Here is a 12480-nt window from a genome sequence, read left to right as displayed (position 1 = left end):
CTTAGCCTCCCAAGCCTTTGGGATTAACAGCATGTGCCATTGCACCTGGTGAATTCTGTGGATTCTTGATTCTGGGACCCTCTGTCTTCTTCTCCAGGGAAACTTCTGGAATCCCGTACTTGGTTTAGAATGTGTGTGAGACCCCTCCTCAGTTCTTGTACATAGTGGGAGCTCAAAAAACATAAGCTCCTTCTCTTTGGCCACTCAAAGTGGTCACTTGGCCCAAATGGGGCTTTCCCAAATTAAAAACTGCCAAGAATCTGGTCCCTCCTTCCTTCTCTGAGTAACGACAAACACCGGAATGTCATAACATCCTCTGTGTCCTCATCTGTGTTATTCTGGGACACCGGCTGGGAAGGGTACCTGGGTAGCCCCCTCCCCCCACTGAGACTGAAGTTTCTTGTAACGTGGGCTGGCCCGTGTCAGTCCCGTGGATGGATGCAGAAGGGTGAGGCACCCATCCTGCTAGTCAGGCAGGATGCTGGCAAGAAGGCAGCCGGCCAAAGGGGGTGGAGCTTCCAGAACAAAGGAGAATGGGGAGCCCTGGGGGCCCAGGATCGGCATCAAAAAGGCTCTGCAGAGTGAGCAGGCCACATACTGCTTGCCTCTGCATCCAGCAGCCAGCCGACAACCCTTACCTGCTCCCTTCTCTTGCCCAGGCTGGGCAAGAAAACAACACTCTGCTTAGAGAAGCCCAGCTCTCCAGCGTGATTGCGCCCACACTGCTCTGTGGCTTTCTCTACTTGGTGTGGGTTGCTGCTGAAGTTCCAAAGGCCAGCAGAGGGATGGCTGCCAGCGGAGCCAGGAGCCAGGAAGGCCCCCGGGAGCATGCCTTCATCCCAGAGCCTTTTGATGGGACCAATGTAGCCCCGAGCCTCTGGCTGAACCGCTTCGAGGTCATCAACGACCTCAACCATTGGGACCACACCACCAAGCTCAGGTTCCTGAAAGAGTCGCTCAGGGGAGACGCCCTGGAGGTCTACAACGGACTCAGTCTCCAGGACCAGGGAGACTACGGGATGGTGAGGGAGACCCTTCTGAAGGCCTTCGGGGGCCCCAGTGCCACTCTCAGCCACCAGCCCAAAGAGATCCTGTTTGCCTACAGCATGGGCAAGGGCTACTACCTCAAGGGGATGATCGGCCCAGTGTCGGTGAGGTTCCTGGTGGACTCGGGGGCCCAGGTCTCTGTGGTCCACCCCAAGTTGTGGGAGGAGGTCACCGACGGCGACCTGGATACCCTGCGGCCCTTCGAGAACGTGGTCAAAGTGGCCAACGGGGCCGAAATGAAGATCCTGGGTGTGTGGGACACAGTGATTCGCCTGGGCAAGCTGAAGCTGAAGGCTCAGTTCCTGGTGGCCAACGCGAGCGCCGAGGAAGCCATCATCGGCACCGACGTGCTGCAGGACCACAACGCCGTGCTGGACTTCGAGCACCGCACCTGCACGCTCAAGGGAAAGAAGTTCCGCCTCCTGCCCGTCGGAGGGAACCTGGAGGACGAGTTCGACCTGGAGCTCATCGAGGAGGAGGAGGAGTCCTCCGTGGAGGGGAGGCGGCAGCAGCACTCCCATTAAGAAGCCCCCTTTTCCTTGCCCCCCAAGATAGGTAGGGAGACCCACCATTGTGCGGGGGGCACATGTCCTCTGGGGAAATCTAACGCTGGCTCTCCACTCCCCTCCCTCTGCAGGGGCCTTTCTCTGCCCCTGGCGGGGGAGGCTTCATGGAAACAGCAGGGGGAAGGAGAGCAGGGCGGCATGCTCAGAGAGAGGGTCCCCACGGTCCTCAAGCTATTGTGGGTGGCAAAGACTGGAAGGCTAGAAGCAGCTTCCCAGGAGGTGGAAATATCTGTCTTGGAGAGAGGACTGGGGGAACCCCTTCACATCCCTAAGAGGTGGTTCTGTCACCTCCGAGTTCTTGAAGCCTGCTCAGCTGGGGCTGGGTCCCTGTCTGCAGGACCCTTAGGAGCCAGGTCCAGCTCTCAGGCTGGGGTTGACAGTTGCCCTGAGAGCCTCCCTGGGGAGCCTTCCCACCTGCTCCACGGTATGTTTCCTTCTGTCATTTGCTTTGAAACCCCTGATCCTTGTGCCAATAATTCAATTACTTCAAAACCAATAAAGACCAGTTGATGGAAGAACCTGTAATGTGCTGATTGGGGATGAATGAAATGGATGTGAGAGAGCGGGGAGAACGGGGAGTAAAGGGAAAACAGAGACAAAGACCAGGAACACTCCAGTGTGTCCTGAATGCTTGTGCTTGGCCTGTGTGTGTGTGTGTGTGTGTGTGTTATTATTATTACTATATATGTAATAATAATAATAATAATAATAATAATAATAATAATAAGTATATAATGTATATATATGGTGACCCTACATGTCTTGGATTTTCTAAGGAACTCTCAACTTAAAATATTTTTATTTATTCCCTCTATAATTCCTCTCATCATTTCTAGTCAAGTTATAATTCCTCTAAATATTTTAATCTATAATATTTTAGCATCCAAATTGTCCCTTATATCCTAAGGTGACCCTAAGGCTATTTGTGAGATGTCTTGATGGGAACTGGGAAATAATGATTAGTGGAAACAAATGGAAGCGCATCTTGTAGGCTAGTAGGTTCTTATGGATGCCCTGGGAGCCAGAATTTGGAGGCAAAAAGTAAAGCTAGGAGACAAGTGTTGACTTGTAGGGAGCAGCCCAAGGGATTCTGAAGGGCAGAGGGGAGGCAGCAGGGGGGACTCAGGCAGCTGGGGGAAGCTCTGACCCTTGGAGGACAGCTTCTTCCTGGGTGGACTTGGAAAGGAGCCTGACATAGAGATGCCAGATAGAGGGGAAGAACATTCAGGAATGGGATGTCCAGCTCTTTTAGGGGTTCACCTCATATTTGCTTCCCATTTCCTGCCTCTTCCTCTGGAACTCAACAGGCCTGAGAATCTGAAAACCCCTCAAATCAAAGGGAGAAGCTGAGTAGATGGAAATCTGCACAGAGGAGCAGATCTGTTACAAACCTCAGGGATCCTCACTACTTACATCAGGGAAGCAGGTCCTTAGGGGTGGTGGCCCACACCCTCTAGGCTGACCAGAAAGATTGGCACAAGGACAGAGACTTGGGCTTGCAGGGACATTGGTGTACAGAGCCCTGGCAGCCTCTTGATGGGAGGCAGGCAGGGCCATTTTCCCTTCTCCAGGGCAGAATGAGCCTCTTCTGGAAGATTCCAACTGGACAACTCCTGGGAGAGACAGAGACCCTGAGCAGAGGCCGGAGGTTGGAGGGTTAAGCCTTCCTGCTTAGAAGCTTCTGGACATCTGAGGCTAACCTGAACCAGGAACGCTGCCCTCCCTCTCTCAGATTCCAGCTGTGGTTCTTCTGAGACCTGGGGTGTGACTCAGCCCCTAATCCCCAGCGTTTACAGAAGCTCTGTCCCTGGGCAGCCAAGCATCTCAAGTGGAATTAGCTCCATCACCCTGGGAGCACGGAGCAGGAGCACGAGGGACAGAGGTCAAGGTGTGGGACCAGGAGGGTGTCTTTCTCCAGCAAGGTGAGGCTGGAGAAGAACAAGGTGATCTCCTCCTGCCTCCCAGGTCCTGGGTTCCCATCTCAAGCTTGTTTTTCTACCTCTCTCCCTCTCTGCTGGCCTCCCCAATACTGCTACTCTCCTGGGCCAACCCGTCTCCCGAGGGAACAACCCAGCTGGCACCTCCCTGTGACCTATTTTCCGTTTCATCTTTCAGATCCTAGCCACATGCTGGGCTGAAGGAGGACGGGTGAAGAGTGGGTGGATTGGGAGGTGGGGAGGGGTCAGGAAATTGGGCATCCAGGCCAGAATTCCAGGGCAACACGCAAGCCACCCCTACCCTCCACCCCACACAGCAGTGAGGCCGAGCCCTGTCCTGTGTAAACTCGGATGGGTATCCCTGCAGTGGATACTGCTTTTTCCTGGTTCTGGGTGAGGAGGGCCCATCTGAGCCACCAGACTATCAGCCCAGCTACCTCTCCTAGAAGAACAGGGAACCCTGAGTGAGGCCAGGCAGAGGAAGGATCTGCAATGCCTATAGAAAGGCCCCATGAAGGAAGGCACCACCTGGATACCTGAGGAAGACCAAGGCAGGTGCCATGTGGCTGTGAGAGCGATTACAAATGTGTGTGTGATTGTGAGTGCTGCTCCCCTGGGAGCTGAGTGTCAAAGGAACCTGGGAAAGAAGCCAGGAAAAAAATGGGCTCCTGCCACATCACAGAGGGCCTCTTGTCCAGGTGGGGAGCTCATACTTGACTTACAGGTTTGTGGAAGGGCAGAAGACTCATCTGGCTCCTGGATAAAGGATGAAGTCAAGCAGTGGCAAAGAACTGAGCCTGGGAGCTATGGCGGTGTTTTGATGTAAGGTCTGAATTTGAGTTGATGGGGAGCGGTGGCAGGGGTCAAGGTACAGGGTTAATGTTGGCAGCACATTAGAATCACCTGGGAAGGGGCTGGGGCTATGGCTCAGTGGGAAAGTGCCTGCCTAGCACATATGAGGCAGAGTTTGATCCTCAGAACCACATAAAAATAAATAAATAAGATAAAGATGTGCCCATCTACAATTAAAAACAAAAAAAGTTAAAAAAAATCACCTGGGAAGACCAGTTACAGCCATCTTCTCCATTGGCCCCAATGTGCAAGTGGGCTCGGGGACCCTTGTTTGAAGTTCCAGTGGTGTACCCCTTTGGCTCCCTATAGGCTGACCCAAGGACCAGCAGAATCAGTGCCCTCCAGGACCTTGTTTGGAATGCAGAATTTCAGGGTCCACCCAGACTTGCCAGAATCTGCACTGAGTATCCCAAAGGATCTTCATCATGGAAAAATTTGAAAAGCCCTGGCCAGGAACATCCTATTGTCCAAGTCCTGGCCCCTACAGGACAGCCCCTTCTCTAAGAATGACCATCACACAGTGAATGCCTACCAATCCCCTAGTAGGCTAGATAATTCCTCCGTTTTTATCCAACAACTACTTATTTTATTTTACTTTTGTTTTGAAATAATTTGAGACTTACAGAAAAGTCGCAAGAGTAGATCAGAGAATTTCCATATGCTTAATCTAGTTTTCCCAAATATTAAGTCTTACCAATTAACTTTATTCGCTCCCATTCTTTCTTGGTATTTACATGTAGATGAACCATTTGAAAATTGTAAATAAGATGCACTTTTTTTTTTTTTAAAAAAAAACTGAGGATCAAACCCAAGGCCTCAATGCATGGTAACCAAGTGCTCTACCACTGAGTTACAGCCTCAGCCCAATATGATGTATATTTACCTCTACTTCAATGTGTTTCCCAAACTCCCACAATCTATTACCATAATACAGTTATCAAAGTCAGGAAATCAACATTTGATATAATTTAATCTGCACACCTGCTTAAAATTTTCCAATCATTCCAGTACTCTTTGTAGTCAAAGAAAAAATTATTTTTGATGGGCTCATGCCTGTAATCCCAGCAGCTCCAGAGGCTGAGGCAGAAGGGCCGTGAGTTCAAAGCCAGCCTCAGCAACTGAGGCCCTGAGCAACTCAGTGAGACCCTGTCTCTAAATAGAGTACAAAAAAGGGCTGGGTATGTGGCTCAGTGGTTGAGAACCTCTGGGTTCAATCCCTGATACGAGAGAGAGAGAGAGAGAGAGAGAGAGAAAGAGAGAGAGAGAGAATGATTTTACAGTCCAGGATCCACTTCTCCAATACATCACATTACATTGTCATGTCTCTGGGTTCCTTTGAACAATTTCTCAGTCTGTCTTTGTTTTTCATGACTTTGATAATTTTGTAGGAGACTTGGCTGGTTATTTTGTAAAATGTCCCTGAATTTGGGTGAATTTGATGTTTTCTCTGGATTAAATTTGGGTTTTGCGTTTTAAGCAAGAACATCCAGAAGAGACAGTGCCCTCAGCAAGTATCCCTAGGCCCAGAGGAGGTTGGCTGTTCCATGACTCATGATGTTCATGTTAATCACTTGTTCTGAGTGCTTTCTGCCAGGTTTCTGTGTAAATGAGTGTCTGGTGGGGAGACAATCAGGGACTATATAAATGTTCCATTTGTCACCAGGCTGTCACCTACTAGGTTTAGCATCCTCTGATGATTCTTGCCTGAACCCATATTATTGTGATGGTTATCACCTGGTGATTTTGAAATTCTATACTACATTCTTTAACTGGCTCTCAACTTTAAGGAAGAGCTTTCCCTATTTATTGATCCCTATTAATTGATTGATAACCAAAAACCACACATCCTTGTGGACTCACAATTGCTGACTTTATTCAATAAGTTACACTCAGCTATTACCATTATTTATTTATTTTAAAACCTTTTTTCTTAGTTGTAGATGGACACAGTACCTTTATTTGGGGTGCTGAGGATCGTTGGAACCCAGTGCCTCACCTGTGCTTCGCAAGTGCTCTACCACTGAGCTACAGCCCCAGCCCCCATTATTTATTTTGATGCTTAAATCATTTCAGATTTGGCAATGAGAGTTTCTCCAATATGACTCCTGTCTTCTTGGGACATGTCCCCCCGCTAATGGGAGCCCTTCTTTATCTTCTGATGTTTCATGTTCATCTTGTCCCTTCCTTGTACCAGCCCCAGAAGTAGTCATTTCTCCAAGAAAACCTGATTCCTGTCAGTGGGGCCTGGTATTCAGAAACCAGGGTCTGGCTGTCAAGCGTGCTCATTGCTACTGGGATGTCATTACTCCTGGATCATCTGAGTGTCCAGAGCTAAGAGGAAAACATATAGTGCATCTCAATACCTTTCCCTGATCATTAAGAAACTGTGGTATATATACACAATGGAATGTTACTGAGCATTAAAAGAAAATAAAATCAGGGCATTTGCAGGTAAATGGATGGAGTTGCAGAATATCATGCTAAGTAAGCGAATTCCAAAAAAAAAAAAAAAAAACAAAGGCCAAATGTTTTCTCTGATAAGTGAATGCAAATCCAAAATGGGGGTGGGGGGGAGCATGGGAGGAACAGAGGAACTTTTAGATAGGGCAAAGGGGAGGGTGGTGAAGGGAGGGGACAAGGAGGTAGGAAAGACAGTGGAATGCAGTGGTCATCATTACCCTAAGTACATGTATGAAGACACGAATGGTGTGACTCTACTTTGTATACAACCAGAGAAATGAAAAATTGTGCTCTATATGTGCACTATGAATTGAAATGAATTCTGTTGTCATGCATAACAAATTAGAATAAATAAGTAAATGTAAAATTTTAAAAAACAATATGAGTTCAAATGTAATTCTACATCTGTGTACCCAGAAGAGTGAGAAGTTATACTCCATACATGTATAACACATCAATATACATTCTACTATCATGTATAACTAATAAGATCAAATAAAAATATATGAAAAAAATCTGTAACAAAAAATGAGTAATGAACATCTTGACCATTGAAATTACATGAATTCACAGAATTGAGTTCAAAGTGACTCTTTCCTAAGTACTAAGCAACTAACGACTTTGTCAATAATAATAATTCTCTTTTTCTCTTTTGTATTCCTAACAAAATAATGGTTACCAAGTAAAATGGGAGTTGTGAAATCCCACAACAATGCAAAACAAAAAAGAGTATGCGTTCATACTGATCCCTCCCCTCTCAACCGTGGAACACCACGATTTATGCTGACCTCCTGCCTTTCCATATTTGAGGCTTCTTTCTCCAGCAATGAGAAACTTGGCTCCAGGTTACTTATTTGCTCAAGTAGTTTCAGAATTGCTAACCCACATGTCTATGAAAAACCAGCCTAGAAGCAACTGGTTATTATGGTCACCTACTCAGTGGCAGGTGTGGGTGGTCCTTGGCAGCAAATGAGAAAGACAAATGATGAAATCAGAAATCAGAATGTAGTTATCAGAAGGAGGGCTTAGTCCTCCCAGGTGTGCAGGGTGTGCCTTGAGGAATCACATGATCTCAGGACATGGAGGCTGTCTGGAAGCAGAGAGCAATAGTCACACGTGCTTCTGCTGTGGCATGCTCAGGGAGGGACTAGCTGCCATGCCCTGCCCAGAGAGGTGACCTGGTCAGTCCGCCTGGGTCCTCAGCCACTGAGGAGACATGGAGGCCACTGTCCAAGCTGATACCACCCCACGTTCCAATCACATCAGTCACTGTTCCTCTGTCCCAAGTCCAGGGTTGCCAAGCAACCTCAGGTAATGGAGCTTCCTGGCTGGGCTACAGGGAGGGCAGATTCTCTGGTCAGGCCATTGTTACAGACTGGCTCCACTTGGCTGTTCCATTCTCATTGAGGGGTAATACCTTGGTTCTCAGGTTTTGACTGCTCAGATGTCTTGGGCTGGCATCCCCCAAGCCTGGTGACGCTGTAAGTCTCTGAGTATGTTATTTCCTGTAGGACTCATCTCCATCTCTTTGAGTTCCTGTCACAGCCTCTCCCGGCACTGGGGAGAGTGCACAGCAGTTCTGCCTTCCGGGGAGTTACCCCCACTTGCATCCATGCTGGGACAGGGAACCTGGTTATGTCATCTGGCTGGAGGGGCTGGGAAAGGCTCCCCAGAGGAGCTCTCTAAGCTGAGTCTTGAAAGATGATTAAGCGGGTATTTCCAGGAAGACTTGGGGCAGGAGAAAAGGGGAAAAAGGGAGTGGTGCAAGGGGCAAGGGCCAGCCAGTTGGTGCCCGCTAACTGGGTGACGAAGCCTGGCATAGAGGGACCCAGATGACTTTTGAGGAAACTCCGGAGGCCAAGGAGGCAGATGTCATGTCTCTTCCCTCTAAGATGCACTCTATTAAAAAGTATGTCACAATATTTGGATGAAACAAAAATGAACCCTGCCACACAAATAGGCATGCCAACAGTCTATCCTGATCTAAGAAGCAGTAAAACGTGTCGGGGGGGCCTGTGGGGACATGGGCTCTATACTCATCTGTGGGTTTAGGCAGGTAGGAAAGATGTGGAAGAGACACATCTTGTGTGTTTTGGGCAACACTGGCTTTTGTCCTGAAAGGCCTGGCTGCTCACCTGAGATGAAGAATGGGGTGGGGGTCAAGGCATAGGGCACAGAGGAGCATCCTTAACACCCCTGCTGTTTTCTGCAGCAGCCAGCACAGGGAGGTGCCCAGAAGAACCCCGAGGGGGTAGCAGGAGTTTGTCTTGTGGGGATTCTGCCCTAGTCTGCGTGCAGGCTGAAGAGGCTGAGCAGCCGGTGGGAAGGGGGCACCGATTCCAGAGGAAACACCAAAGAGGAAGCCATGGGACTTGGGGACATTTGTTAAGACAGGGACAAACATAGGACAACATTGTCATGTCTGGGGACATTTGATTGTCACAGCTTTGCTGGGGGTTGCTATTGGCTTCTAGCTGGTGAAGGCTGGCTGCTGCTGGACATCCTACAATGCACATCCCCCCACCCACTTCGGAGAATGATCCTGCCCTGGGTGAGGGGACGCACAGGTTGCCCATTTGGCATTTTGTTCTGGATCCTCACCAAACATCACCAGTGAAAGTTTTAACCCCATTTAGCAGCTGGGAAAATTAAATTGGGAGAGGTTAATTGGGCTAATGCTGTTCAAATGGTAAGTTGCTGGACTGAGATCGGAACTGAAGCCTGCCTGACTCTGGAACATTCTATTTCGTCAGCTGGAGCAGTTTGGACAAAGATTCAATTGAAGTGAATTTAGTTTTTTTTTTTTTTTTTCATCTATTATACAGCAAAGTAAGACAAAGTAGGTGAACATGAATTTGAAAAGCTGAAGTGTGTGAGGTATTTACAGACCTCAGAAGCATGTTAACTGTGGCTGGAAATATTAATTTTTAATTAATTTATGAAAATCAAATATTCTCCAAAAATTACTAAACAAGTGGAGACATAATTGATTGAAAATAAACTAGTAGGGGGGAAAAATCCCCTAAAACCTCCCTGAAATTCCAAACCCTTTTGATTATTACTTATTGCTTTGTTAATTCTTTCATGGTTTAAATTCCTTTTAGTAGTTTTTTTTCCTTTAATTTTCTTTTTTTTAGTAACAAAATCCATGAATGCTCAGAAAATGAAAACTAGAAACTTAAGTCTATCTTCTCCCACTTTCCCCATAAAGAAAAAAAAAAAAAATATATATATATATATACACACACACACACATATATAAAGAAAGGTTATAAAAGTCATTGCACCCACTCACCTCCACAGTCAAACATGACGTGTTTTCCAGATCATTCTCTACAGACGGATGCACTTATGGATGTATTTTCCTTCATTCTTTCTTGCTCTCTCGTTATTGCCTTTTCTCTCTCTCTCTCTCTCTCTCTTTCTTTCTTTCTTAACAAAAACAGGATTCTGTGGTACCTTCTGTCTTGTGAACTCCCATATTTTAACGAGTCCTTTGTTTGGGGACCTTTGGATGGATTCCAACATGTTGCTGTTACAAACCTCACCATATAGCAAAGCCAAAGGAGGTGGGACCCTCACACACAGCACCGCTGAATCTCACAGACGCCACGTGGAGTGAAAGAAGCAGACACGGGACATACACAATGTGATTCCATCTGTATAATTGTCTAAAACAATTATGCAAAGCTAAGCCACAGTGCAGAGAGACCTGCTTAGGAGGGAAAACTGTCAAGGCAAGAGAGATTGTGATCAGCTCCGCTTGGGGCAGGGTGTCCTGGGGCGGGAGTAGGGGTGTCTCAGTCGGAAAGGCACTCAGGGGCACTGAGAGGGGTGCCATGCCTTGTTTCTTGGCTGGGGGTATTTTTTAAGGGTGCTTATAATAATCCACTAAGTTGGACTTTTGTTTTATCCACCTTGATGTATGTGTGGGTCATTTCACAATAAAATTGTGTTTATTTTTTTGAGACAGGCTCTTGCTAAGTTGCTGAGGCTGACCTTGAATTTGTAATCCTCCTGCCTCATCCTCCTGAGTAGCAGGGATTACAGGTGTGTGCCTCTGCACCTGGCTTTAATGATTTTTTTAAATGAAAAGAATTAAAATGGTTGTCTAAAAAATTTAACTAGAGAGCTGGGGATATAGCTCAGTTGGTAGCGTGCTTGCCTTGCATGCACAAAGCCCTGGGTTTGATCCCCAGCACCAAAAAAAAAAAAAAAAAAAAAAAAAATTAACTAGAAATTTGAAGCAGAGAGGGGCTGGGGTTGTAGCTCAGGGGTAGAGCACTCGCATAGCACTTGTGAGGCACTGGGTTCGATTTTCAGCACCACATATAAATAAATAAAATTAATTAATTCAATAAAGGTCCATCAATAACTAAAAAAAAAATTTGAAGCAGAGGATAAAAATAAATATTCTGAAATTTAAGAAAAATATAAAAAGACCCCAAAGAATGTAATCTACCTCTAAGTGACATTAAAATTCCAATTCTTGAAAAAGAAGGTGGAGTGTGTATACTTTGAGACCTAATTGTCCTTTGGGCTGAATTGTTTTCTCCCCAAGTTGTTCTCAACCAAATCACGTCTGGTTTAATCACGTGTGGATTATTCAACAGCCCAGGCATTTTCTGTGAACCCCACAGTACTGTACAACTATGATGGTTAAAAAAAAAAGTCCTTAATTTTTAATAGAAACCTCACTCATCTGTGCCATGTGACAATGGAGACTGTGGTCCTGCCTCTGTGCTGTACTTGGGACCACATGACAACGGAAGAGCTATCCTGCCTCAGCATTGGGCCCGGAATCTGCCTGTCTCCAAGAGCATGCATTGAGCCATTCATTCATTATAAGTAGGTGTGGCTGAGCACCACTGTGCACCAAGCACTGTCCTGGGTGCTGGGGCCCAGCAGCAACCAAGTTCCCTCTCTGCTCTGGCCGAACTCCATTTGAACATCCAACAGAAAAATAACAGATGTCACGTGGTAAAAAGAGACCGGGAAAGGAATCAGAGTGGGGGGATCGAGGACAGAAGGCCATGGGGAAGTGTGATTTTACATCAGGGAGGCCTGAGGGTACAGTGACATTTCCACTGAGACCTGAATGACGGGGACGAGCCAGGGAGGTGGGAGAGGGGAGAGCAGCGGAGGACCCTGCACTGGGGCCCTTTCGCTCCAGGAAGAGTGAGAGATGGGTCACCTGGGCCAGAGGAGGTGGCGACTTGCCCTGAAGAGCCAGACCTCCTGCTGAACCTCCAGGGAGGTGCTGAGCTGAGGGCCGAGGCGCCATTCTGTGGTGGTCCTTCCCCTGGAGCCTGGATGCCCCCTTTCCTCCCGGCAGCCGGCTGGTACACAGCTCTTCTCCTGATGCCGGAGCATCTCCAGTCAAGAACGGGAGCCTCCACCGAGCTCTCTTAAAATGCATCTTGTCTAAGATCTGCCCCTCAGCTTGGCCTCTCAAGAGTGATTTGGAGCCAGGCACAGTGACGATCACCTGTAATCCCAGCCGCTTAGGAGACTGAGGCAGGAGGATCGCAAGTTCGAGGCCAGCCTCAGCAACTTGGTGATGCCCTGGGCAATTTAGCAAGACTCTCTCTAAATAAAACATAAAAAGGGCTGGGGAT

The 12480-nt window shown here is 47.5% G+C and overlaps 1 protein-coding gene across 1 annotated transcript; it reads left to right on the top strand.

Annotated features, from left to right (window-relative positions):
• The first annotated feature begins 533 nt into the window (after positions 1-533).
• Asprv1 (aspartic peptidase retroviral like 1) lies at positions 534-1571 on the top strand. The gene has a single exon (XM_026405138.2). It carries the CDS (start codon positions 534-536, stop codon positions 1569-1571), a length of 1038 nt encoding a protein of 345 aa, XP_026260923.2.
• The last annotated feature ends 10909 nt before the right edge of the window (positions 1572-12480 follow it).

Source organism: Urocitellus parryii, chromosome 12 (assembly GCF_045843805.1).
Source record: "Urocitellus parryii isolate mUroPar1 chromosome 12, mUroPar1.hap1, whole genome shotgun sequence".
NCBI lineage: Eukaryota > Metazoa > Chordata > Mammalia > Rodentia > Sciuridae > Urocitellus > Urocitellus parryii.
This window is presented reverse-complemented; position numbering and strand designations above follow the sequence as displayed.